Raw genomic sequence first — 25,982 nt, 5'->3', positions numbered from 1 at the left:
GTGCTCCGCTTCGGTGGCCCAGGATCTGCGGGTTCGGATCCCAGGCACAGGTTTCCATACCACCTATCAAGCCATGCTGTGGCAGGCTTCCCACATATAAAGTAGAAGAAGATGGGCACAAATGTTAGCCCAGAGCCAATCTTCCTCAGCAAAAAGAGGATTGACAACAGATGTTAGCTCAGAGATGATCTTCCTCACACACACACCAAAAAAATGTGCATTTTATTGTACATAAATTAAATCTCAAAAATTTTGAATTTTATAAAGAAATTAACAAGTTATAAAACAGAAAAACAGCCTTACGGATAAATAAGTAAAAAGATATACTTGAAACAAAGAGCAGCAAAATAACCAAACCATTAGGTAAATTAATCAAGAACAAAGGGAAAAAGCAGGAATATGCAAAAATAAGAAAGGAAAAGTAACCATCGAAGCAAAAGAAATGTTTTAAATTATGAGACTGTTTTACTCAAATCTATGCCAATAAATTAATGATATGAATGATTTTCTAGGAAAGTATCACTTACTAGAATTGACCCCAGTAGAGATAGAAAGTTTATACCTTCCAAATTCTCTACAAGAAATAGAGCATGTTATCAAAGGAAACCCCAGCAAAGACATCAAGACTAGATGGTTTCATGGAAGAATACTGCTAAACCTTCAAAGGCCAGATATCTCAAACAAAGGAAAAAAAAAAAAAGAAACTTGTAAACACTAACACCCAATCAGATAAAGTTGCCCACAAAAAGGCAAACCTGTGACCCAATCTCATTTGAGAGAGCATGCCTGTGTCCCCTCAGTGGAGGCAGTTTCAAGTAGAAAGGTAAGGAGCTTCGAGAGCAGACCTGGTAGAGGCAGGAATGGACCATGAGGCCTAGGGAGGGACTTAAATATCACCACACCTCAGTGACCTGTGTAGGTCATCAGATTAGTGAAATCAGAAGCATTTCAAAAGCCGTGCTGGTTTCCTCCGAGAAGCCATTTGCTTTCTTTTTCCTCTTATTAATTAATATTAATTAAATTAATTAATTAATAAGAAAATAAGAAGAAAGCTTTCCCGGGAAAAGCTACTTAGTGCCTTTCAAAGCTACTCTGGAGGAATCCTGGATGAGTCGTGTGAAATTCTGGGCCACAGCAAACCTCTATTAGGCCAGACCCAGGGCTGAGTAGCAAGCCCCACTTCTGTGAAAGTAGAAGGCTGGAAGGAAACAGGTGAGATGGTTAGAGAGTGAGTGGCAAAGTCTCCTCCCCAGAACAGTGTCACCTCAGGTTAAATCCAGGGATTAGTTGTTGGCCTTGCAGTTCCAGAAACTCTTTTGTCAATGTCCCAAAATCCAGGAAGCCTGTCTAAAGGCACATATACAGCAAAGAGATGCATATACAGCAAAATACCCGTTTCTCCATTTGCAGCAATTGGAATACTTGCAACTACTGCCAAGGGCATGCCTTTTTCAAGGTACTGAAGAAGTTGACTCAGTCCTCAGAACTTTACTTTGAGTCCTAGTCCAAGCAAATGGAGGTGGATCATCCTGAAGGTTGTCTCACATAGGCTGTACTGAAGTTTCCCTGTGCCCCCAGGACAGAGCACTTTCCGATTTCTAGGTGTGCAGGGCTCCTCTGAACCAGCATCTTCTCTCGCCCCCATGGTAACAGACACAAAAAAACCCAATCTTGCTCCTCCAGCAGCTCCTTTTCTAAGTTCATTGGCTGTCTTCCTTAGGGTGACATTTTTCTTTAGATGTCTTAATACTGTAATTATGCCACAGCCAACTTCTGCTGGCCCTTTCTGTTCCTGGTATAATTATCATCATTATCATCATCAGCTCTACAATTTATGGAGGCACTATTTTGCGTGCTTTACACATATTATTTCATATAATACTATAATATATTGTATATATTATAATTAATGAATATGCAATTATATAATGTTATATACAATTATAGAATATGTTAGATAATACAACAGCCCCATAAAGTAGGTGTTATCTTTCTGTGTTGGGGATGGAGAAGCCATTGCACAGAGAGGAAATAATTTGTTCAAGACCACACAGGTAGTAAGTGACAGAAGTAGGCTATAAATCCAGGTGTACTTGACTCAAAATACCAAATGCTTACCTCTGTCCCATACTCTCTTTGTACAAATCAAACCCATTTAGTAGATTAACTGTTGGATTTGGGGATGCCTTACTGTTGTCTGTATGTATGTATCATCCCTACCTACTCCAAAGCCCATATCTGACCTAGGAAGTGATTCCAACCAATTGGCCAGGCCTGAATCCCAGAAATAGAATGACATTGACACAGAGTCTGAGGTCACCTCATGCCATGAGCAGTATAATGATGGCTATCAGGATCTTATGTGAATGTGTTCAAGTACTGCTTTTCCAATGGTTGTCTTTTGCACCATGGAAAGGGGTTGGCCCTGTTTTTATCTCCATCTCAATTACCCGGTATTTCTCTTTCTTTCTCCAAGTGCACTGCCCAACAAATGAGCTTATGACAGACTCCACAGGTGTGATCCTGAGTCAGAGCTACCCTGGAAGCTATCCCCAGTTCCAGACCTGCTCTTGGCTGGTGAGAGTGGAACCTGGATATAACATCTCCCTCACGGTGGAGTACTTTCTCAGTGAGAAGCAGTATGATGAGTTTGAGATCTTTGATGGTAAGTCAGTCAAATGTATGGTTCCCTGCTGCAGGTGGCACAGACTTGCTTCAGAACCCTAGGAGTCTATGCCATATCCCATCTATTAGAGCTTTCCAGAGGCTCCACACAACGTCTCTCTCATCACAAAAACCCCTGTATCATGGGAGCTGATGGTATTACAGCCTGGTCCTGCTACAGAACACTTTCTTAGCCTTGCCCCCACTCAAAGCTAGCACCTTGAATGTCAACCAATGATGGATCATAGGAGCATTCCCAAGTGAAGAATATGCTACTTCCAAAACCCAAGGGGGTCTACCAAACATTGTGCTTCTTTCTTGGTGGTAGGAGGGAAAAGGTGCAATAACTTGTTCTTTAATTTGGAGGGAACGTTTCAGCATGCCCCAAACCACTGGACCCTAAAAATGTCACCTAACTCTTTCTAGGACTTATCTCTTACCTTCATCTTGCAAAGGCATCTACGCTAATGGTCCCTTCTGGCTCATCAGATCTGATTAAAACAAGGTCACCAATATAGAGAACCAATACGCTATATTCTGCAGGATGTCCAACTGGTCCACATCTCTTCATACTATATTATAACAGAGAGCAGGAGAATTAACATAGCTCTGGGGAAGACCATGAATGTATACTGTTGTCTATCTCATGTGAATGCAAACTGCTTATGATCCTCCTTTCTGATGGGTATGGAAAAGAATGCATTGCTAGATCAATAACTGCATGCCGTGTAACCAAGGCTATGTCGATCTGCCCTGTGAAGATACTACATCGGGCACAGCTACTGCAATTGACATGACTACTTGGTTAAGTTTGTACTGTGAGGTGGACCTGGGCAAGGACTCTATTACCAACCCCAACTCTCAGACACCCTTACTCTAGCAGAGGAGCCATGACAGTGCTTTGGGTCCCCAGATATCAGCATCAATTCACACTCTGTGTCCAAAAATCTTCTGGACGTTCCCTTTCTCCAATATTCAGTTACTTGAGTAAACAGTGGTAGGTCTTTTTGGGGAAGGACTGGGGGAATCACTACTGTATACAATTGGTGTATTTTGTAGCGTCCTTTTTCATGGAGACTCAGCCTCTCCTTCAGCCATAGTGTTCTGGAGAAAGAAATGAAACCTGGCTAAAGTCTCCAAATTGGGCAAGGGATTACAACTTTCCATTGGGGTTAGCTTTCCTCACCCTTTTGGTTAGGTATTCATGATCTGTTTTGTTCATAATTCATATTTTTGCGAGTTGCCCATCTTCTTGCCCTTAGGAATACCATATTCTGAGAGCCATTTCCATAGATTCTACAGGTCAGACCATCCTAGCTGCCATTCCAACCTTGCTGCCCATTTTAGTAATTATGCCAACGTTGCTTCTGACTGTTAAGTGTTTCCGCTTGGCCTCTGTATTCTAGGATCTCCTCATCCCCATCAATACCCGGAAGGCTGGTTCTGTGACGGCATCTCCTCCCCTCAGTTTCAGCCTACAGAGGACAGCCATTACTCGGGTTGTCGATGATGCTGGTGCTCACCCTCTCACCATTGCGTTCCTTATTGCCTTAGGAACTGGAGTGTCCTCCAGGTCCTCCTGAGAGACGTGGTCAGCTAGTGGGTGCTCTGACCTGATATAGTAGACCCATCCTAGCAGGCCACTTCTCTGAGACTTTGACCCCTTCCTGCATAGTTGGTCACAGCAGTTCTGATGGCTCTACTTTGTTTAATACAGTCCATTACTTTGGTCAATCTTCCAGGAGCTATCTCAGCAGCATATTGAAACCATCACTCAGGGCTCTTTCCAGGGTGATAAATCCTGTGTTTTGGATTATCCAGCTTTATATTCTACCTCTCTTAAACCAGCTGCCTCAGGATGCACTCCCAGGCATTTAAGGTAGCAAAAAAGAAGAGGGAGGCCTTTCTGGAAGAGCTTTGGAAAGGGATATTCAGGAGCTGTGTTATTTATGACATTGAGACATGATGTTTTCCTCTAACCTTACTGTTATATATTCATTCAATAAATATTTTTTCTATATGGCAGTCACTGAGCTGTTATTAGTATGCACTTGAGAAGCAGGGTGGAAGAAGTTCCCAGTTTGAAAACCGGCTCTTCCATTAACCAGCTGCTTGACCTTGGGCAAGTCCCAAAAGGGCAAATAGATTTCATCTCACCTGCCAACTCCTATGGGTTGGCAGTGACTTCCTGGAGCACTGCTTTAGGGCTCAGGAGGGAAGAGCACCTAGGGCATGCCTGAGGACGCAGAGACAGGAGTGGAAGTACAAATGACCGTGCTGACTCTGCACGAGCTACCCAACCATTCTGAGTCTTTGTGTCTTCACTTGAGGAGGGGAAAAATAGGAGGTGGTGACATCAAAGGCACCGAATCTAATATCTTAGATAGCTGTGACAGTCTGCGATCCTGTGTCCTGTGCTCTCGCCCCAGGTCCCTCAGGACAAAGTCCTCTGCTGAAAGCCCTCAGTGGGAATTACTCAGCTCCCCTGATTGTCACCAGCTCAAGCAACTCCGTGTACCTGCGCTGGTCCTCTGACCACGCCTACAATCGGAAGGGCTTTAAGATTCGGTATTCAGGTGAGTGAAACATAAACACTCATGAGAAGGACCACAGCCCCTGAGATCCTTAAGTTTCTCACTCAGATATGCCGTGGGCCACATCCCCATCGATGGCGGAGCTCCTCTGCGGGAACTGGGCACCCTCTTCTCTCAGTCTCTCTCACTTAAAGCTTCACAAGTGTCCTTGACCTTTTCCTACCTCCTTTGTCTACTTCTTTCCCTACTTGAACCTCTCCCCTCTCTCCTGCTCATACTGCCAGCCTGTGTCTTTTGGATAAGTTTATTATATATGATCTGATAATGCCCAAATGTGATCTTATCCCTAACCCTGTCAAAATGTTAATAAATTTCCTTAAAACTGAAAGATGCTAAGACGTGGAACTCCAACTGGCAAATGTTAGACAGGCAGCAAATGATGGGCTATATTTTAAGTCCAGGAGCCTCTCTTCCGCTCTGGAAACCATGTCTCATAGACAGATTCAGAGCAAAGGCCAAACCAGCCAGATGGCTGATAGGGACAATAATCTACGAGGAGCACAAAAATACCCCTGGAAATGTAATGAGATGGAGAAAATCAAATTTATCTGAACTCCCATCATGGGGATTACTGTCTGTAGTTGGAACGAAAACTTGATAAGCTGCTTGATGCCCACTTGAAGGGAAATGGGTCCAAGGAACTGCTGGCTGGGCTCTGCAAGCTTGGACACAGAGATGAACTTCTTAAGGCTGTAGGGAGGTCCACGGTGCACCAGTTCCCCTTCAGCACTCTTTCCACTGCTGCATTTGCCCTGCACTCCAAACAAATGTTGGACAGATTTTTAAAGAATATTGGGTAGAAGGGATGTCAAGTTATAGCCTGCCTGAGTTACCACTTGTCTCAGACCACCTCTTCTCGTGGGCCACCGTGCAAGACCAGCCCGAACTTAGCGGGGCATTTGAATAGTCTTAAAGAACTCTTGGGTATGGCTTCAGGGAAGAGCAAACCAGATGAAGCTGAGGGGAGTCTGGGAGAAGGAGGATCTTTACCATCTCAGAGCCCATTTCCTCTGCGATGTCAACTCTGCATTCCTTTCTCCCATGCACACAAGAGGGAGGGTGGCTTCACGACTTCCAGGGTCAGTGATCAGTCCTGTCGCTAACTAGCTGAATGATTAATAGACAAGTCACTTAACCTCTTCAGTCCTCAGTTTCCTCAAATCTTAAGGTACCTCTCAGGGAGATTCAGGCTGAGTTCCTGATAGATGCTCACGCAAAGGGAAATACAGCACTGTAGTAGCATTTCACTATGCTGGTTGCTAAACTAGGAACTAGAAGCCTTTAAGGAGTTGCCCTTTCCTTGAGGTTTTTAAAGACTAATCACATGTTTGGTGGTAATGAGTCAGTTGTAATTACAATACATATGCCACGCAGAAAGTGAATTAATTACATGGTGAAACAATTAGTACTTAATTAAAATGCAGTAGACGTGTAATTTGCACATCATCTATCTCTATGACTAAGTGTGTTTTATAACGAGGTTCTTGTTCTTGACTGAGGCAGACACGTAAATCCAATATACACAGGACACAGGTGGCAAAGGAGGAGCAAGGAAGCTCGTCTGGCTTGGAAGGGAGGTATTTCCAACACCAATTTCAACAGCAGAGGGATGTGAGCACTGAGTAAGAGGCCAGAGGACCTCACCATGGGGAGGATGGAGTGAAGGCCTGGCACCCACCTTATCCCAGGTCTGCCTCGGAGACCCGGCCAGGGACTCAGAGCAAATGAAGGGGCAGGATCTACGTGTTCCTTTGGTCATCCTTCTTTCCCAGCCTCACAGAACGTCCCCTGAGGATCCCTGGTAGGAGTTTTTGCTGCGAGTTCTCTGAGGCTGGGATTTTTGTGTTTTCTTCATTGTTGTATTCTCAGCACTTAGAACAGCACCTGGCACATAATAGACACTCGACACCTATTTGTTGAACAAATGAATGAAATACGTTGAAGCCATATGTTGAAGGGGAATTGGGACTGTGGATTCTGTGTCCTGGATTGCCAGGCCCCCTCTGCCCCATCCCCCCTACACAACAGAAAGAAGGAGAAGGACCATTTATTGAGCACTGAGTGTCCTGCGCTGGGCTGAGGGCTTTACAAACACACTCCCTCTAAATTGTCCAAAACCCTATGAGGTAGGCCTAACCAATCCCAATATACAGGTGAGTAAAGGAGCTGAAAGAGCTTCAGTGACTCGTCCCAAGTCACAGACCTGGAAAGGTCAGAAACGGGACTTGAGCGCAGGCCTACCTGACTCTAGAGTCCACGCCCCGTGGTCACACCCTCTGGAACCAACCCCATCGGGTTCTATTTTCTGCATCTCTGGGAGCTGATGGGATTCGAGAGCCTGAACTTAGCTGCACAAGCAGTGCTGCCTCCGGGCCACAAAGGGGACCCAATGCTTCATGGATTTTCTTTTCTTTACTAAACTGATCGACTGTGTTACAGTGTCAACCACTCAGACCTTCCTAAATAGCAGTGGACCTGGCGGTGGCGAAGACAAGAAAATGGGGTGGGGGTGGTGGGAGGGACATGGCATGCACGAAAGACCATGTCTGTCTTCCCACTTCTGCCTGGTCCCCTGAGCCTCGTCTTGTTGTTCAGCTCCCTACTGCAGCCTGCCCAGGGCTCCACTCCATGGCTACCTTATGGGCCAGACCAGCACCCTGCCTGGAGGCTCCATCCACTTTGGCTGCAACACGGGCTACCGCTTGGTGGGACACAGCATGGCCATTTGTACCCGGCACCCCCAGGGCTACTACCTGTGGAGCGAGGCCATTCCTCTCTGTCAAGGTGAGAAGCAGGTGGGAAGGGGGTGACAGGTGGCATGGATCCTACTCACATCTTGGGCTTGTCCCAGGACCAGTCACTTCCAAGTGTGGGTTACTTCATTGATAATTAGTTCACTCTTTCAGCAAACATATATTGAAGATCCATAATATCCCAAGCCCTGGGGATGTACACATGGATAAAACAGTCTCAGTGTTTTCAGAGCAATGAGGGAGCTGGATATGTAGGCATATAAATGCAAAATGACAGAGGAAGGAAGTGCTGTATCAGGAGTATCAACAGTGTTGTGAGAGCCCAGAGGTAAGAAGGGACCTACCTCCTCCTGGACAGCTAGAAAGAGCTCCCAGAAGAGGGCATGCTTGGGCTGGGGCTCGTAGAGCAAGCAGAGTTTGAGACCAGGCATTGGCAAGGAAAACATTCTAGACAACAGCAGGAGCGTTTGCAAAAGCACAGACTCCAGAAATCACAAGATATGCAAAGCAATTAGGGCTGGCTGAAGCGCAGGGCAGGTCGGAGGAGGCAAGGGACAGAGGGGACCGGATGGAAGAGTGACCATCACCATACTCACTTATCAGCGATCAAGCCATGATATGTACCGGGCAGTTTGCATGCCTTGCCTTTGATAATGTAAGGGATTTTTTTCCCTTAAAGTAACATACATGCAGACTATAGATCTGAAAAAGAAAAAAAAACTATAGATAATGCCAAAGAAAAAGTGAAAATGGCCTATAATCACATCAAATGAGACCACCAGTTAACATTTCAGTGCATTTCCTTTGGTCTTTTATATATTGTTTACAAAAATGTACATCAATGTGCAAAGCTCTTCATATTTTGTTAACGTCTATCATATAATTACATACACTTCCCCATCATTTTCAATGGTTCCATAGCATTATGGAAAAACTGTCATTCATTCAAGTATCATCCTGTTGTTGGTCATTTGGATTTCTATATTTTTTGCTCTCGTAAACAGTGCTGCTATTAAAATCCTTATAAGTCCATCTTTATCAACATCTGCATTTATTTCCTTAAAATGAATTCCCAGAAATGAGATTACTGAGTCCTACGTATACAAAATCTACAGCGTTTGATACTTCTTGCCCTCCAGAGAGTTTGTCTTCACTTATACTTCCACCAGCAGCGTGTGAATGTTGCCTTTTCTCCCACATTCTCAACATTATGTACTGCATTAAAGAAAGAAAAGAAAAACCTTACCAATGATATGGACAAAAACAGGAAATCACATTCGTGTGTGATGCCCTTGTTCTTTGTTTCCCAGTGTGGTGACGTACTTTTTCATGACATCTGTCATCTCTGACCCTCACAACCTTCTCGCCTGTGCCCGAGCTTTCTCAAAGAACAGAGACAATGCGTCATTGATATTCTATTTGATGCCCTAAGCAAAGGTCCAGAGAACTGCCTGTCCACAAATGGCAAATGTCATTTGGCTTTGGTCTCCATGTCTCTAACTGTAGCAACACAGACAAAGTCTTGTTTCCAGATCTCCAATTGGGACCTACCATGCCTCTCATCTCTGTTATCTTTTGTCACTTCCCAGAATTAGGCCCCTCTCGGCTCTGTCCACTCATCCTCATACTGCTCTGTGCTTCCTCTCCCCATCCCCACCCCAGGTGTCCCTCTGATGCCCTCCACCTCAGCCATTCCTTCTGTGCTCTCTGGAATCCTGGTTCCATGGCCAACAAGCATACACCCTTGGTCACTGCCCAGAAGGATCTCTTCACTTCCTCCCTCCATGGCAACTGTGGCTCTCCTCTGAGAACATGGCTGCTGTGGCCCTTTCAAGTGGAGGGTGTTAACCCCCTATTTCCCACATAACCCAGGACCAGGAAAGGCCTGGCATTCTTCCAGTTCCCCATCGCTGCTTCCAAACCTTGTCTTCTCCGCCGACAAGTATATCACCTTAGAGAGATTCTATGCCACCTAATGCTTTCTCTCTCCTTTCTGCAGCCCATTCTCTCCCTCATATTCTCTCCTTCAGAGGTCTCATTCCACCACAAGCCTCAAATACTTTGTGATTCTTGAGATTCTATCCCCTTCTCTCCTACCCACAGGAAGTGTCCCTCCTACCTTTGGGTTTGGGGGACTGTGTTTTGGCATGGCGATCACGAGACAGGCTTTTAGTCTCTCAGGCTGGGAAGTTGTCTTCTGTCCTCTCAGTTATCCACAAGAGAAGGACGAGACCTGCGGCAGTGAGAAGTGGCTACTGCCCACTTGCTTCACCCGCTGTCTCCATATTGACCCCCCATGCAAAATGTCAGAGGGGATCTAAATATTTCTTCCCAAAAGGTTAAAGGAAGCAAGGAAGTTAGTTGATCAGATATGACAATTTAGCTAACCTAGTACCACTGAAGAAGCTTAAAGTCCTGTGGATCAGGCATTAAAAGAGCATCATATTCAAATGTTCCCTTATTTCCTCATTCCTTCTGTTTTCCTGACCCTCCTTCTTTTGATCCCATATTCTGTCCTTTTTTTTCTTTCTTTCTTTTTTTTTGGCTGAGGAAGATTCGCCCTGAGCTAACATCTGTGCCAATCTTCCTCTACTTTATGTGTGGGACACCTCCACAGCGTGGGTGATGAATGGAGTAGGTCCGCACCTGGGATCTGAACCCGTGAGCCCAGGCCTCCAAAGCGGAACATGGGGAACTTTAACCACTCGGCCACGGGGCCAGGCCCCCACGTTCTGTCTTTGAATCTTTCCTCCATGTTGGTTTCCCAACCCTCTCCTTCTGGGACAGTCTATCCTTCCCCATATCATAATGGAGGCCGAGCCCTATGCCTCTTCTGGGTTCTGGAAATTCTAGACGCATCAGACATCATCATTAGTCAGTATCAATGGGACTTTCCTCTGCTCGAACTCATTGCAGCTCTGAATGAGGCAGGTCTAAGCTCTAGACTAGTTTCAGAGATAGGCGGTGGCTGAGGGACAATAGTGAGTACTCTGATTAATCTCTCTCCATCTGTAATAGCTCCTGAACTATCAAAGGGCATGCATGGTTTGTAAGTATTAACTTCTTTCAAAGACCACACAGGCTACTCTAACCTAAGTAATGTATGTTCCTCTAATAAACATCGTGTTGACCCTACTCTTTATAAAATAATGACCCTGGCCATGTTGCTGCACACCTTTCTCTCTTGAGCTGTCACCTTGAGATTCCTTTTCTTCATACTTCTGAGTTAAGTCTGTTATTTCCTGTATCCCATATCATGCCCTTTCTTGGTTTCTACCCTCTTTTTGATGGAGTATAGCCTTAAGTAAATTCCTCAGAAAGGCTTCATGAGAGGTAAATTTTCTGAGTCTTTAAATGTCTGAAAGTATCTCTATTCTCACCCTCACACATGCTTGGTGAGTTGACTAGGTAAAATTCTAGGTTACAAATTATTTCCTTCAGAAGTTTAAAGGTATCGTTGCATTGTCTTCGAACATCCTTGGTTGCTGATGAGCAGTTTGATGCCTGTCTGATTCTCATGCCTTTACAGGGATGACAGATTTTTTTTCTTGCTGGGAACTTGTGGGAACTTCTGTGTGTCTTTGGTCTTCTGAAATTCCGTGATGGTGTATCTAAGAATGGTTCTTTTTATGTCCATGTTGCTCACTTTCAATCTAGACTTGTGTGTCTCTTCAGCTCTGGGAAATTTTCATCTGTGATAATTCCATCCCCTCCACTTTCTCTGTTCTCTCTGGAGCCCTGACCCCACTGGATGTTGGACCTCCTAGATCGATTCTCTCTGTTTTCAGTCCTTTTTAAACATTTTCAGTCTCTTTTTGGTCTGTATACTGAGACCAAACCTTTCTATTGAACCCTTATCTCCAACCCTTCTGTTGAATGCTTATTTTGAAAATCATATTTTTAACTTAAAAGAGCCCTTCCTTGCTCTTTTTGTGTTGTTCTTTTTTTAAAAGCACTCTTCTCATTTCATGAATGCAATGTGTCTCCTTGACTTTCTCAAGCTACCATTAATCAGAATTTTAAAGATTATGTATCTTCTATTTCCTGAGTTAGCTCTGTTTCCTAAAGGAGACCTTTTTTTTTTCTATTTTTAATCTTATCTTTGTTTATCTCTTTCATGCTGCTGGTTTTCTTCCTATGTAGTGATCCTTAATTGTTCTTTTTTTTTTTTTTTGTGAGGAAGATCAGCCCTGTGCTAACATCTGCCAATCCTCCTCTTTTTTTGCTGAGGAAGACCGGCCCTGGGCTAACATCTGTGCCCATCTTCCTCCACTTTATATGTGATGCCGCCACAGCATGACTTGCCAAGTGGTGCTTCGGTGTGCGCCCGGGATCTGAACTGGCAAACCCTGGGCCGCCGCAGTGGGGCACGTGCACTTAACCGCTTGCGCCACCGGGCCGGCCCCTCATATTTTAAACTAAAGGCTAGGTTGATTTTCCAGGTAGCAGATGTGTGTTACCTTTGTTGTTAATATATACAGATGTCTTTGCCCACTAAGTCTCTCCCATGAATAAGAAGTTGAGTTGAGTATGTGGCAGAGATGATGAGACAGAGAGGAAGCCTTTAGGCTCAGAGACCTTAAATTCTAGAATTAGAAGAGGTTTGCTTTGGGATGCCAGTTCACACCTTAGCAGCCCTAATTCTCTCAAGTGAATTCTTTTTTCTTAAGTGGGAAAGAAAATCGTCTCTATTTTGTTTGGAGAATAGATGCCTGACTATCTCTACTCTGTTTTTGTGAGACCAGAAGAACTGGTCTTAGCTTATAGCTCCCTCCCATATATTTTGGTCTGCAGCTTCTCGGCTCCATTTAATCCATCGACACACTTCTGTCTGCATTCCCTCTTCCAAAATTTTTTGAAATCTCCTCTGCTGGTGATACTCCTATTGTTTTTTGTTTTTTGTTTTTTTTTTGTTATGAGACTTTTCCCTCTTATTCTTCACTATAATTTTATTTGCGCCTCAGGGGAGAAGAAAGATAAACATAGGTTCTCAGAACGTCATCTTGAAGCAGACATGCTCATGACTTTTTTCCCCCTTGCTAGCTCTTTCCTGTGGGCTTCCTGAGGCCCCCAAGAATGGAATGGTGTTTGGCAAAGAGTACACAGTGGGGACCAAGGCCGTGTACAGCTGCAGTGAAGGCTACCACCTCCAGGCGGGCGCCGAGGCCACAACCGAGTGTTTGGAGACAGGCCTTTGGAGCAACCACAATGTCCCCCCACAGTGTGTCCGTGAGTCCTTGGGCAGTGGAGGCGGGTGCGAGGAGGGGCTGGGTAAGCGGCTGAAAAGATTCCTGTGAGGAGTGAGCTAAAAACCCAGTACATCAGTGCCCCCTTATCCACAGGCTCGCTTTCCACAGTTCAGTTACCTGTGGTCAACTGCAGTCCCAAAATATTAAATGGAAAATTCCACAAATAAACAATTCATAAATTTTAAATTGCATGCCATTCTGAATTGCACGATGAAATCTTGCACCACCCCTCTCCGTCCCACCAGAGACGTGATTCATCCCTTCTTTCAGCGTGTCCACACTGTATACACTACCAGCCTGTTAGTCACCTAGTAGCCGTCTGGGTGATCAGGTCAGCTGTTGACATATCGCAGTGCTTGTGTTCAAGTAACCCTTATTTTACTTGATAATGGCCCCAAAGCACAAGAGTCGTGATGCTGGCAATTCAGATGTGCCAAAGAGCAGCAGCACTTCCTTTAAGTGAAGGTGAAAGTTCTTGACTTAAAGAGGGAAGAAAGAAAACCGTATGCTGAGGTTGCTAAGATCTATGGTAACTTTTTTATAGTATATTATCATAATTGTTCTATTTTATTATTAGCTATTGTTGTTAATCTCTTACTGTGCCTAATTTAAATTAAACTTTATCATAGGTATGTATGTGTAGGAAAAAACAGTATAAATAGGGTTCGGTACTATCTGCAGTTTCAGGCGTCCACTGGGGGTGTTGGAAAGTATCCCTCGTGGATAAGGGGGGACTACTGTAATGAGCAAAAAACAAGTACATGGAAATTGGGGATTCAGGGAGTGAAGATGGGTAGGTAGCATCACCTACCACTTGGGCTCCCATTGGAATTGCTTCCAAAGTATTGGTAGACCATTGCACCCGGAGGTGTTTTATGGATGTTTCCATAAAACATCACAGAACCTCGGAATGACCTGGGCCACTTACTTTTAAATGTAAGAACGATCAGAAAGTTTGCATGAATGTCCTTTGATCACAAAACTCGAAAATGACAGATGTGTAGTTCAACTATAAAGCCAAAGTCACAAACTGGCAGCCTAATGGGCTATATTCAGTCCGAAGATATAGAGTTTAAATTAAACTTTATCATAGGTGTGTGTTTCTCTTTTGTTTTGTTTTGGGTTTTTTTTTGCCTATGCTGTGCTTTGTAAAAAATTTTGGAGTGCTGCCCAGCATTTTAAAATTGGAAAATTTTACCTAAAAGTCCGCACTTCTAACTTCTCTTAAAGAATGAAAATCTGACTAATAGAACTTACAGTCTCACAGGCAACAATCAGCATTGACTGAGCACCATCTCCCCTTTGTTGGGGGGGAGCAATCTGCCTGCCCCAGTTTGCCACATTCCCCACCCAGCCCACTTCATTCATTTACCAAACCTGCCCAGGGACTGCTGATTCTTGGATTCGTGATTGCTGCTTACGGTCTCCCAGTCCCCAGCTCTGGACTCTGGCCAGAGTCTTCCGTAATTAATTAATGAGTCCTCCTCGCTGCTGTTTGTCGCCCCAGCTGTGACCTGTCCTGATGTCAGCAGCATCAGTGTGGAACACGGCCGATGGAGGCTCATCTATGAGACACAGTACCAGTTCCAGGCACAGCTGATGCTCATCTGTGACCCTGGCTACTACTACACTGGCCAAAGGGTCATCCGCTGTCAGGCCAGTGGCAAATGGAGCCTCGGGAACTCTATGCCCACCTGCCAAAGTAAGCCCAGGAGGGGAGGGTGGGCAAGTTTGGCATGGTGTCTCCTACCTGAACTATCTCATTCATGGGGAGGGGGAGAAGAGGGAGATTGCCAGGGATTGCAGTATACCTCTTTTTGAACACTCACCCAGAATCAGGAGCTGGGCAGATGCCTACACCTTTAAGGAAGTACTTCTTAGCATCTTGTTATCTTATTAAAAAGATGCTTTGTCCAGGTGAGCATCTACTAATTCGTGTATTCAACATTCAGGCCTGATATTGTAGAGGTATGAAGATAAAAGGTTGTGGTTCCTGCCCACAAGGAGCTTATAGTCTACTGGAGAGGCAGACAAATAAGGAAGCAATGACATGGGATGGGATAAGACCTGTAATGGGAGTGTGTACAAGAGGAATGGGTATAGCACAAGGGGCAGGCCAGCTCAGTGTGCCTGCCTCTCTTCTCCATTGTGAATTATTCTTCTTTGCTTCTTTGAGGTAGTTTCAAAGGTGAGGGTTCCTAGGAAGCAACTCTGAGACAGAGGTTCATTAGGGAGTGCTCTTGGGATCACCACCTATGGAAGGGAAGGGAAGGAGAGGATGCAGGACTGGGAAGATGGAGAAGTTGAGCTCTGATGCAGTATCAGTGAAGGCCTCAGTTGACCCCACAGGGAGCTCTGAGCTGGCCCTTCAGAGTTGTCGCAAGTTGGGGCAAGAGGCCTTTATACCTCCACAATGACCAAACATTGGGTGCAGGCTGCCCCAAGAAGAGAGCTTAGGCGGCAGGACTCTTCATCCAAGACAAACTGAAGAGGGCATGCAGCTGAGGGTTGTTTGCTAACCGCTGGGGAAGTGAGTCCTTCGGACCTAAAGAGGGGTTTGAGTGACTCACCACAGCATCCACTACAATAAGGATAAACTCATAATATTTACTTGATTAATAAGGATGTGATGGAGGAAGGAAGTGTTTGTGAAGGGGTGGAAAGAGATAACTTGTCAATGAGCAGTGGGAAGTTTGAGACTGGATAGGAGGAGGAGGGTTTTCCCAACACCAATGATCCAACATACCGTTGTCTTTACACGTCGGAGTGCAGACTCCACGGTGGAATGTAACCACGTATGTGGCAGAGTAGAAGTCATGAGCATGTAACAGCTTTATTACAATGAAGGTGCTCACATTTCAGTGCAGCTGTGCCATTAGGCCTCACGTCATCTGTCAGCCAGGGGCTGTCTGCAGTGCTCTGTTGAGAGAGAGTGTGAGGCTGCTGCTGGTCTCGGCAGAAAGGACGGAAAATTGATTTGCAGCGTCTGCCCTGGACACCCAGGAGCATCCCACGGAATCGCCATCTCTCTAGCGTGGTGGTTCCTAACCAGGGTGCACATCTGAACCACCCAAGGAGTTTTTTAAAAATGCACGTGCCTGGACCATACCTCCAGAGACTGTGAGTCATGGGCCCAGCGTGCAGACTGAACATTTTAAAGGCTCCTCAGGTGCTTCTGCGACACCTCCCACTGAGAATCACTGCTCCAGTGTAACATCACGACAGTCACTGTCAAGACCCATATTCTGGTCATGAATCCCAAAAGAGTAAGGTTAAACAGATCTTATTTGTGTCATTATTCTTGCAAATCAGAAGCAGCATGTGTCCTTTCTCCTGGGGCTGGCTTCCTGAGCATTTTGTGATCTTTTTAGTCATCTCCTGTGGAGAGCTCCCCATCCCACCCAATGGGCACCGCATTGGCACATTGTCTATCTATGGGGCAACGGCCATCTTCTCCTGCAATTCTGGATACACGCTCGTGGGCTCCAGGGTTCGGGAGTGCATGGCCAATGGACTCTGGAGTGGCTCCGAAGTCCGCTGCCTTGGTAAGTGACCTCCCCAGACCTATTCTGCCCATTTTTCCCTCCTCAGGACAGGTTTGATCTTTCCCAAGCTGGATCCTAATCTTTGAACAGCGTCATATTATCTGCTGTCATAAAATGCTTGATCCCAACAGCAGCTATTGGGCACCTACCATGCCTAAAACCCTGAACTAGCTTCTCTTGGGACACCCAAAAGAATGAGAAGAACTTCAAGTCTAACGAGACAAATCTTTGAGCGGTTCTCATTCTAAATCAGAATACAACCTCTTCTTATTGGCCTTTGCATGATGGGTGAAGCCCCGGTCTCCACCTTTGGGGCAACTTACAGAGACGCATTACTGTAATACACCTAAAATACCTTTTATATTATATATTATCAAATTTTACATGTATGTATTTATATTATATTATGTTATATTATATTATATATATATTTTGTCATTTGCTTATTGTGTATTTATATATATAACGAGCTATGGCAAAAGCGTAAAAAATAACCTGGTTTATTTACAAAGGACAAAGTTATCATTTCCTCCATGGCTAATCCATTTCTTGCCTAAACTTTAGATTCAAAAGTTCTCTCTTCGCTCACCTCTTTCTTGAACCTCTCAAGTCCAAAGGAGTGTCCCAGCTACATAAACCTAACAGCATAGATTGGATGCTGTGCTCCAGAGTAAACAGTACTGCCCTCCCACTGTCTCAGGCCTCTGTTAGAGACATAGTCTTGAGTCTTTTCCACACAGAGCCAAAGGATGCTAATGGGAATGCTAGGAATACACTCTACCCAAACCCCATTTAATAAAAATAACTCACCTAGGTTTACGCTGTCTGTGTTCCTTGCCAGTCAAGAAGACGGAAGGATGAATTTAGCCAAACCACCTGTTTTTACACGGTTATTTTCAACACAACTAGGCTTTAACTGCCTTAACATGGACCATGGTGCCCTTCATGCAGTAGATGCTCAATAAATGCTGGTTCATGAGAAAAAGAGAGGGACGATCCCAGAAGCAGGGAGGTAACAGTGGTAATTTCTCCCCATGTACAGACACAGAAACTAAAGCTCAGAAATGGATGGCCATTTGGGATGCAACCTTGGGATTTGGGATTGCCAAGTCTTCAACACCATTCTATCATGTCTAGGATTCCTGAAGTCACTCCTAGATGGCTACTTTCAGGGGGAGGTGGAAAAACAATGGCTCATTGGGTACTTGACCTTTTTCCCCACCATCCCTGTCTCCCCCTACCGTGACCAAGCCCCACCTCACTTTCTATAAGCTCCTCTTTGATTTGTGCTCTTTCTCTACCCCCCACCAAAGCCGGACATTGTGGGACTCCTGAGCCCATCGTCAACGGACACATCAATGGGGAAAACTACAACTACCGGGGTAGCGTGGTGTACCAGTGCAACGCTGGCTTCCGCCTGATCGGCATGTCTGTGCGCATCTGCCAGCAGGATCATCACTGGTCGGGCAAGACCCCTTTCTGTGTGCGTAAGTATGTTATCCACTTTCCCTAGTCACGGGCTCAGATGCAACAGGGACTTTCTCCCATGTTGTCTTGATTAGGTCAGCTAGAGGTTTTTGTATATTCTGTTAATGTTTTCCCAAAGATGCAATCATTACATCTATTGTTTTCAGTTTTCTGCATTTAATTATTGTTTCCCTCTTTATTATTTCCTTCCTTGTGATTTCTTTTGGTTAACTTTTTTGTTCATTTTCTAGCTTTTGAGTTGGGAATTTAAGTCATTTATTTTCAATCTTTCGTTTTTATTGATTGTTAAGGATATAAGTGTTTAAGGCTATGAAATCTCTTCTGATCATTGCTTTAATTGTATCCCATAGATTATAATAACTAATGTTTTATTATTTATTAGAAGTTCTGTAATTTTGGTATTAATTTCCCCTTTCACCTAGAAGTTTTTTAATAGAAGAGTGTGTTGCTGTTTTTTTTAATTTTCAGGTGGCGGGCCTTTTTAACTTTTATTTTGTCATTCATTTCAACTTTAGTGCACTCTGTATAATATTTCTACTTTATAGAATTTATGGATGCTTTCTTTGTCGCCTAAGATTTAATCAATTGTTATGAATGTTCCATGTGCATTTGAGAAGAAAGTGTATTAGATGTAAAGTTTTATATGTAATCATAAGATGTGCCTTATGGATTATGGTGTTTATGTCTTCTGTATGCTTACTTATTTTTTTGTTCACTTTACCTGTTTTATTCTGAGGGGTGTGTTTTAAAGTTTTCTGTTATTAGTTTGCTTCTATCTGTTTTTCCTTGCATTTCCTACAGTTCCTGCTACATAAAGGTAGTTGCTGTGTTATTTGGTACATGCATATTTATAACTATTTTATCTACATTGCAAATTGTGGTTTTAATCTTTAAAACTGTCTGTCACTTTTAATATTTCCTAGCTTGAGTTGTACTGTACTTGATATTAGACTTACACCCCGTCTTTCATCCTTTTTCCATTTGCCTGGTGTACCTCTAATGATCCATTCATTTTAGCCTTTCTGAATCACTTCAATTACGTGTGTCTCTTGTATACATCACAGAGTTAGGCCCTGCCTTGTGAGCCACTTTGAAAATCTTTCTTTTAATAGGTTAAACTCATTCACATATATTGTTATGACTTTTATATTTGGTCTTAGTTCTGTCTTATTTTATGGCATTATTATGTGTAAAATAACATACACTATTTCTTTCTCTGTGATGTCTTTGCTTTTTTTTTTTTTTTTTTTTTTGCTTTGCTTTGCTTTTTTTTCCATTTCTTTTGGTATTTAACAAAGTTTGTACACTTTTATGTCCCTCTCCTGACATAAGGCACTGACTCCAGGCACTGACTAGTGCCTGACATACCAGAATCCTTTTTCAATATGTTCACATTTAAGATGGACTTGCTCTTTCTAGCAGTGACTTTAAATCTGTAAGTCCCCTACTCCTCTGTTCTCTTTTCCATGCAATCTTTCTCTCTACAAAGGCTTGCAACAGAAGCATGAGAAATAGTTCTGCCTGGGTTTAGTGTTTATTTTTCTACTTACACATAATTTGAAGTTTATAGCATTCTCTGTCTTCTCGTTATGCTGCAGGCCTAGGCTTTCTAGTTTTATTTGTTCTTCTTGTTAATCAGCATTTTTTCGATTTCATCTATGATCATCATTATTCTCAGCTGCCTGGAAGTAATTTGGACAATTCTTCACTTTTTAAAGTTCCGTAAAGTGAGCCTGTATGTAAAGTGCGGGGTTTTGTTCCTAATTTTTGTAAGGCAGGTTTTTCATTCATTTGGCTTTTCATATATGAGATGGAGCAATAAAATAATAAGACTTACTCAATAAGCACTGCATGAAAATTAGTCTTAATAGCTTAAGTTTTAGGTTTACAGAAAGCAAGACCCATCTATAGTCAGTCTTCCAGATGTGTCTAGGCAAAACTTATTTGTTTTCATCCAGAAGATGGAAATTCAAATGCCTTCCAGAAATTGGCACAGAATGTGTGGGAAGCGATTTGGGTTATAAATAACAGGGAACGTTGGAGTCTGACATGAAATGGAGACTGTCTGGCTAGCCTAAAGATATTTAATTTTAGACCTGGTCCATACTGAAAGGCAGTGAATTAGTCAGACACTTGGATCCTGAACCCAGATTGCCCAGGTTCAAATCCCAGATCTCCCACTATATATCATATGGCGATATGACTTTAGATGAGTTAGTTTACCTCACTAGGTCTGTTTCCTCATTTATCAAAAGAGGATACCTCCAAGACTGTTGTGAGGATTAAATAAATTAATACAAGTAAAATGGTCAGAACAGTGCCTAGTAGTGACGTGAAGCTGATACTGCTGCTGTCGTGATGGCAAGGATGTTGGTGTGGTGTTGGTGGTAGTGGTGGTAGTGGTGGTGTCACTACCCTGTCACATCACAGAATCCAGGATCTCTTATACCAAGCCCCATTATCGCCTGGAGCACAGAGATTTGGGGAGTATCTGGAGGAGGAAGGCAAGAGTGAAAGAACAAATATTTATAAGTGATTACCCTGTAGTAAGCACTGTGTTAGCTGTCATCACATATAAATTCAAGGTTTCTCATATCAACCATTCTCTCAACTTTCCAACAATCCTTCTACATTTCCTCAGTTAGCTCTCTTGCCCATTCCCATATAGCGATTTCACAATTTCACCTCTTTTCTGAAGACTCATACTTCACCTCCTCTACCTACATTCTCGGCAAAGAGCTAAAGCAACTAGTTACAATGGCCTGGGATCAGAGAAGCTGGGTTCAAAACTCGGATGAGCCACTTAGAAACTGTGCCCCTTGAACAAGTCTCCTGACTCCTCTGAAACTTTCCTATGAGGATAATGATGGTGCCTGCCTCATAGGATTGTGAGGGTTAATGAAATAGTGCATATAAACCCCAATAATTATTAGCTAATTATGTAATCTCGCTTTCTATTTTGCAGAGGTAGGAGAAGCCATCAGACAATAATTCCTTCACTTCCTGCTTCCCCACCCACACATCTGTCGTTGTCTGCATTCAGCTTGCCCCTTCCCTCCCACCTAATAGAAGAGTCTCTATCCAGGTCCAAGGCTATACCCTCTACTGAGTCTCTGCGTCTTCTTCCCTCCTGCCTCCTTAATGAGATGTCTATTTTAATTCTCTCTTCTGTACTCCTGACCTTCCCTCTCGTTTAATTTCCCTCAGCTTGTGAGACCATATTCAAACATTCCCTTAGCACCTATAATATGCCAGGCACTGTGTTAGGTGTTGTGGATAAATATGAATTAAAAGTGTCATAGTCTCAGCCCTCAGGAAGTTTGGGTCTGGTAGTCCATGTGCTCAAGCCCCAGTTAGGTGCTCAAGTCTCATCAAGACCCTATTTTCCTTCCTAGTGATGTGTTCTCCTTCTCCCCTTTGTAGCCTGTCTTAGTCAGGGGTCTCCAGAGAAACAGGCCTATCTGGGGTATCTGACACTCCTTGAGATTCTGCCCGGGGTTCCTCTGACACTCCCACCTCCTGTCAAGCTGTGTTTTCTACTTTGCGCAGTTTCCTTTGTAGGCATTTTGGTCAATCTGCCCTTCAAAAGCTGGTACTTCCAAAGGTTTTACTCCTCAGCGCTCTTCTCTTGCTTTGTACGAGTGGTTTTTAACCTTTGGGGAGGGGGGTCATGACCCTTGTGAATCTGGTGAGAGTGATGGATCCTCTCCAAAGTTGATTGCATATGCCCAATATTTTGCATATAATTTCAGTGGGTTCACAGACCCTATGAAGTTTATGTCCACTCTCCCACCACCTCATTGACCAGGCAAAGTCCTACTCACCCTTGAGACCCAGCTCAGATGGCATGCCACTCCCTCTGGGAAGCCCTCCTTTACCCACTCTCTCCCCAGTGGAAGGCAGATGCCCCTCTGGGCTGGCCTCTATCTCAACACCAGCCTGCTGTATTGTAACAGTCTGCTCCCCTGCCTGCTCTCCTACTAGACTGTGAAGTGAGCTCCCTGAGGTCAGGGACCATCCACCTTCCTTGTATATCATTAGTGCATAGCAGAGTGCCAGCACACAGAAGGCACTCAGTAAATATTTAATGAAGAACAATATATGAATCTATTTTCAAAGCAACCCTGTTCATACATATTGAAATCCTTACTTTACAGGTATAGAAACTGAGGCCAGAGTGAATTGTCCAAAGTAAGGAAAGGGAAAAGCTGACTCGTAAGCCCTGGTCTGCTGGCCTCCATAGCCCGTTCTCGTCCCACTGTCTTGAACCCCTGGAGTCCACTAACAGCGTGTCTCCCACTCTGCCTGGCTCTCTCCCCTAGAGTCGGGGATGCTACTATTGAGATTGATAAAAGAGAACTGACCCAGAAACGTACCACAGTTGGCCAGCAAAAACTGGGTCCTGCCTGCTCTTGCTCTCCTACCCCATCCACACTCATGGGTCCAAGTGTTGGGACAGGAGAGCATCCTTCATCGTTCCTCATCTTCTCACAACTGAAATCCAGAACTAAGGGAAAAGACCGTCAAAAGCATCAAGTGGGAGTTCAATGCAAAGAGACTAGGCTTTCAGGCAGGTCCTAAATAGAACTAGGCTCTAGGGAGCAAAGCAGAAGCCCAGGCATCCATCCGTTCATCTCACTCACTCATTTGTTCATTCACTCAGCAAATGTTTATCAAACTCTTCCTATATGTCAGGCACTGCTTCAGACTCCAAGGAGACAGCAAGAAACAAAACAAGGTCCCTGCCCTTGTGGAGCTTACATTCAGGTGAAGGGAGATAAGCAATGAACAAATGAAGACGTGCATGTACAGTGTGTCCATTGCTGTGGAGAAAAGAAGAGCAGGGCGAGGGGGCTGAGCGGTGCTGGGGAGGTAGTTTGTCGGGTCATAAGGGACACTTCACTGATATGGTGACTTTTAAGGGGAGACCTGAGGATATAAGGACAGGAGCCAAGGGATGTTCTGGCAGAGAGGAAAGCGAGTGCAAAGGCCCTTGGGCAGGAACGTGCTTGGTTTGTTTGAGAAACCTCGAGACCCGTGCTCTGAGTAGAGTGAGCTCTACTACTGGGAGGAAGGGGGGAAAAGCTAGGACAAAGGGTAAGCCTGAGGGCTCTGGGACCAGGCCTGCGAACACCATGTCCTCTTCCCTGCCCGTGGTTGAACAAATTACAAAACAGAGTCATAGGTGGATGCCAAAATATCACCTTTATTACTAGTAAGTGCTAAGTTGGAAACCATAGCTTAGTATGAGAGCCAAATGGGACCTGCTACATAAACCCCAGAATGGGGTGGGTTCACATACAATCAGAGGCAACCCTGCACTGGGGCAGGCATCCCTCTGTTGTTGGGGAGAGCCTGCTTTTGGAAGAGCGGTGGAGAACGTTGCTGCCTGCAGGTAGCTAGGTCCCAAGAGGAAGCAGGCAGAGCTGAGCCAACCGTGACTGCTCATTCTTCCCAAATTGCACAGTGGAGCACTCCATGTTACTTGGGGTAGAGTAAGTAAAAGAGCACAGAGAGAGGCCAGGAATTACACAGATTGAACCCCCTTCACATGGAAAAAGTGGGGGAATGGGCTGTGCTCTCCTAACAAGTCAGGTTCCCCATGGTTTGCCTGCCATTGGTCTGGCAGGGTGACCGGTCCCTCAGCTCAGGCTCGGTTAGTATTGACTCTGGCACTGTTCAGATTGGCTCAGGAACTAGGCTGGGTCTGAATCAGCTGAAGGGTAGTTGTCAGGGTATCTAGCAATGAAGAGTGGCGATGGGGAACCACAGGAATCAGAGATAGGAAATGAAAAGGCCTGACAACCAGGATGACAGTGAACTACCATCCAGGCCTACAGGAAGTCACAGAATGATTTCTCAAGCTGTCCAAGCTATGGACGTGCCTTCAAAGAAGAAGGCATATTCCCATGCTGATTTCAGAAAATAAAGGTTTTGCAGCAAAAAAGACTAAAGTTAGACCTAGGGCTAATCTTTGCTGATGGGCATGAAAAATGCCAGGTGAGAAGAGGATGGAGATTTTGGAGTGTGGAACGGCAGGAGGGCTTACCTGTCTTCTGTTTTGGTTACAGCGATTACCTGTGGACACCCAGGCAACCCCATCAACGGCCTCACTCAGGGCAACCAGTTTAACCTCAACGATGTGGTCAAGTTTGTTTGCAACCCTGGGTATGTGGCTGAGGGCACTGCTAGGTCCCAGTGCCTGGCCAGCGGGCAGTGGAGCGATGTGCTGCCCACCTGCCGAAGTGAGTCACCCTTCTTCTCCCACTTCACCCCGGTGCTCTGCCATCTTTGGCTCAATAACCCATGAGCAGAAGCGGGTGAATTCAGTCCTCCATTATTTTGACACTATTTAGATAGGAAGACTTGGGGCAGAAAACAAAAAATGGGGACTTTCTCAACTCTTAGATACAGCCGAGTAAAATTGCGTCGTTGGTCATATCAGGAAAGCAAACGAAGTTTCACTCTTCAAAATAGAAATGGAAAACAATTCTTGTTTACATTTCATAGAACAAATAATTCATCATTATCATATAAAGCCCATTCTTGATGAAAGAAAACAACAGATGGCTTTAGATGAAAAATACAAAGCAAAGAGTCTATGGAGTGAGATGAAGCGGGAGGGGAGAGAAGAAACCAAGGACTCGAGGCAGGCTCTGTGTAGAGGATATTCCAGGCCCATCTGGACTATTTGGGAACTAGCTTCTAAAGTCTTTTCACAGCAGTAAAGGACAAAGGGAGCGTTCTACCTCCTACCAAGAATGCTCTGGCAGGCTCAGTGCCATCTCAGTGGAGAGTCAGAGCAGGTTAACATGAGCGAGCACAGCTCCAATCTGGAGGCTGATCAGGTCTTCACAGCCGTGAGGGCTGAGACTCCCTGGGACGATGGCTCCTTGTTGCAGTATTTAGGGTGTGCAGTGATTGGCTATGCAGTGTGTCACAAGTCATTTATAAGTAATATTAAAGGACCAAAATTTTCAAGTGATTTTTTTAAATAAATCAAGATACATTCACAACTAACCCTAAAGTAACATCCCTCTCTTAACATTTCAAGATGCCATTTTGAGTAAGAGAAGCTTCCAGAGAACACAGGGAAAGGCTGTGACCTTGTTTATGCCTGCCTTCCATTATCCATTTGGGCAGGAACGAGTTGAGAACTGCTGCTTTGGGTGTTGTCATTCCCACGTCCCCTTCTCCTCAAGAACTGTGCCCCATCTCCCCAACACAATGTCCTCTCTCTCCTGTAACTTCAGCTCCCATCCCCACCAACCCCTTCCCAGGCTGGGGTGAAATCCTTAGAAACTATGGCCTCCATTGCTGATCCCCCACCAGCCCATTCTCTCTAGACAGGGTGACCTGTCTAAAATGCAAATCTGATCAAGTCACTCCGTTCCTGATTAAGATGCCTCCCCAGACTTCCCGCTGCCCTTAGGAGAACAGTACTGTCCTCCGCTGGTTTACTGGGCCCACGGGACCTGGCCCAGCCTCCTGTCCAGCCTCATTCTTCTCCACTTCCTCTGCCCCCAGCCTCGCTTCTGCATTGAGTCCCAGCCACACTGAACCTCTTCCATTTCCTCACACATACTCTATGCCCATGCACCCCCAAGGCACTTCCACACGGTTTCCTCCAATGCATTCTCCTCCGTCCTCCTCTCCACCCCCTCTTTGTCTGGGCCACTTTTACTCAAG

The 25,982-nt window shown here is 44.6% G+C and overlaps 1 protein-coding gene across 2 annotated transcripts in view; it reads left to right on the top strand.

Moving 5' to 3' along the window:
- Window positions 1-25,982, top strand: part of CSMD2 (CUB and Sushi multiple domains 2) — a 606,380-nt gene that overhangs the window by 531,679 nt on the left and 48,719 nt on the right. For both annotated transcript variants that reach the window (XM_058553610.1, XM_058553609.1), the window contains exons 47-54: window positions 2,477-2,665; window positions 5,094-5,240; window positions 7,854-8,042; window positions 13,055-13,240; window positions 14,768-14,962; window positions 16,632-16,805; window positions 18,119-18,292; window positions 24,365-24,538. In XM_058553610.1, coding sequence (XP_058409593.1) covers window positions 2,477-2,665; window positions 5,094-5,240; window positions 7,854-8,042; window positions 13,055-13,240; window positions 14,768-14,962; window positions 16,632-16,805; window positions 18,119-18,292; window positions 24,365-24,538 — 1,428 coding nt within the window. The remainder of the gene's footprint in view (window positions 1-2,476; window positions 2,666-5,093; window positions 5,241-7,853; window positions 8,043-13,054; window positions 13,241-14,767; window positions 14,963-16,631; window positions 16,806-18,118; window positions 18,293-24,364; window positions 24,539-25,982) is intronic.

The sequence above is a fragment of the Diceros bicornis genome, chromosome 13, assembly GCF_020826845.1.
Source record: "Diceros bicornis minor isolate mBicDic1 chromosome 13, mDicBic1.mat.cur, whole genome shotgun sequence".
In the NCBI taxonomy this organism is placed as follows: domain Eukaryota; kingdom Metazoa; phylum Chordata; class Mammalia; order Perissodactyla; family Rhinocerotidae; genus Diceros; species Diceros bicornis.
This window is presented reverse-complemented; position numbering and strand designations above follow the sequence as displayed.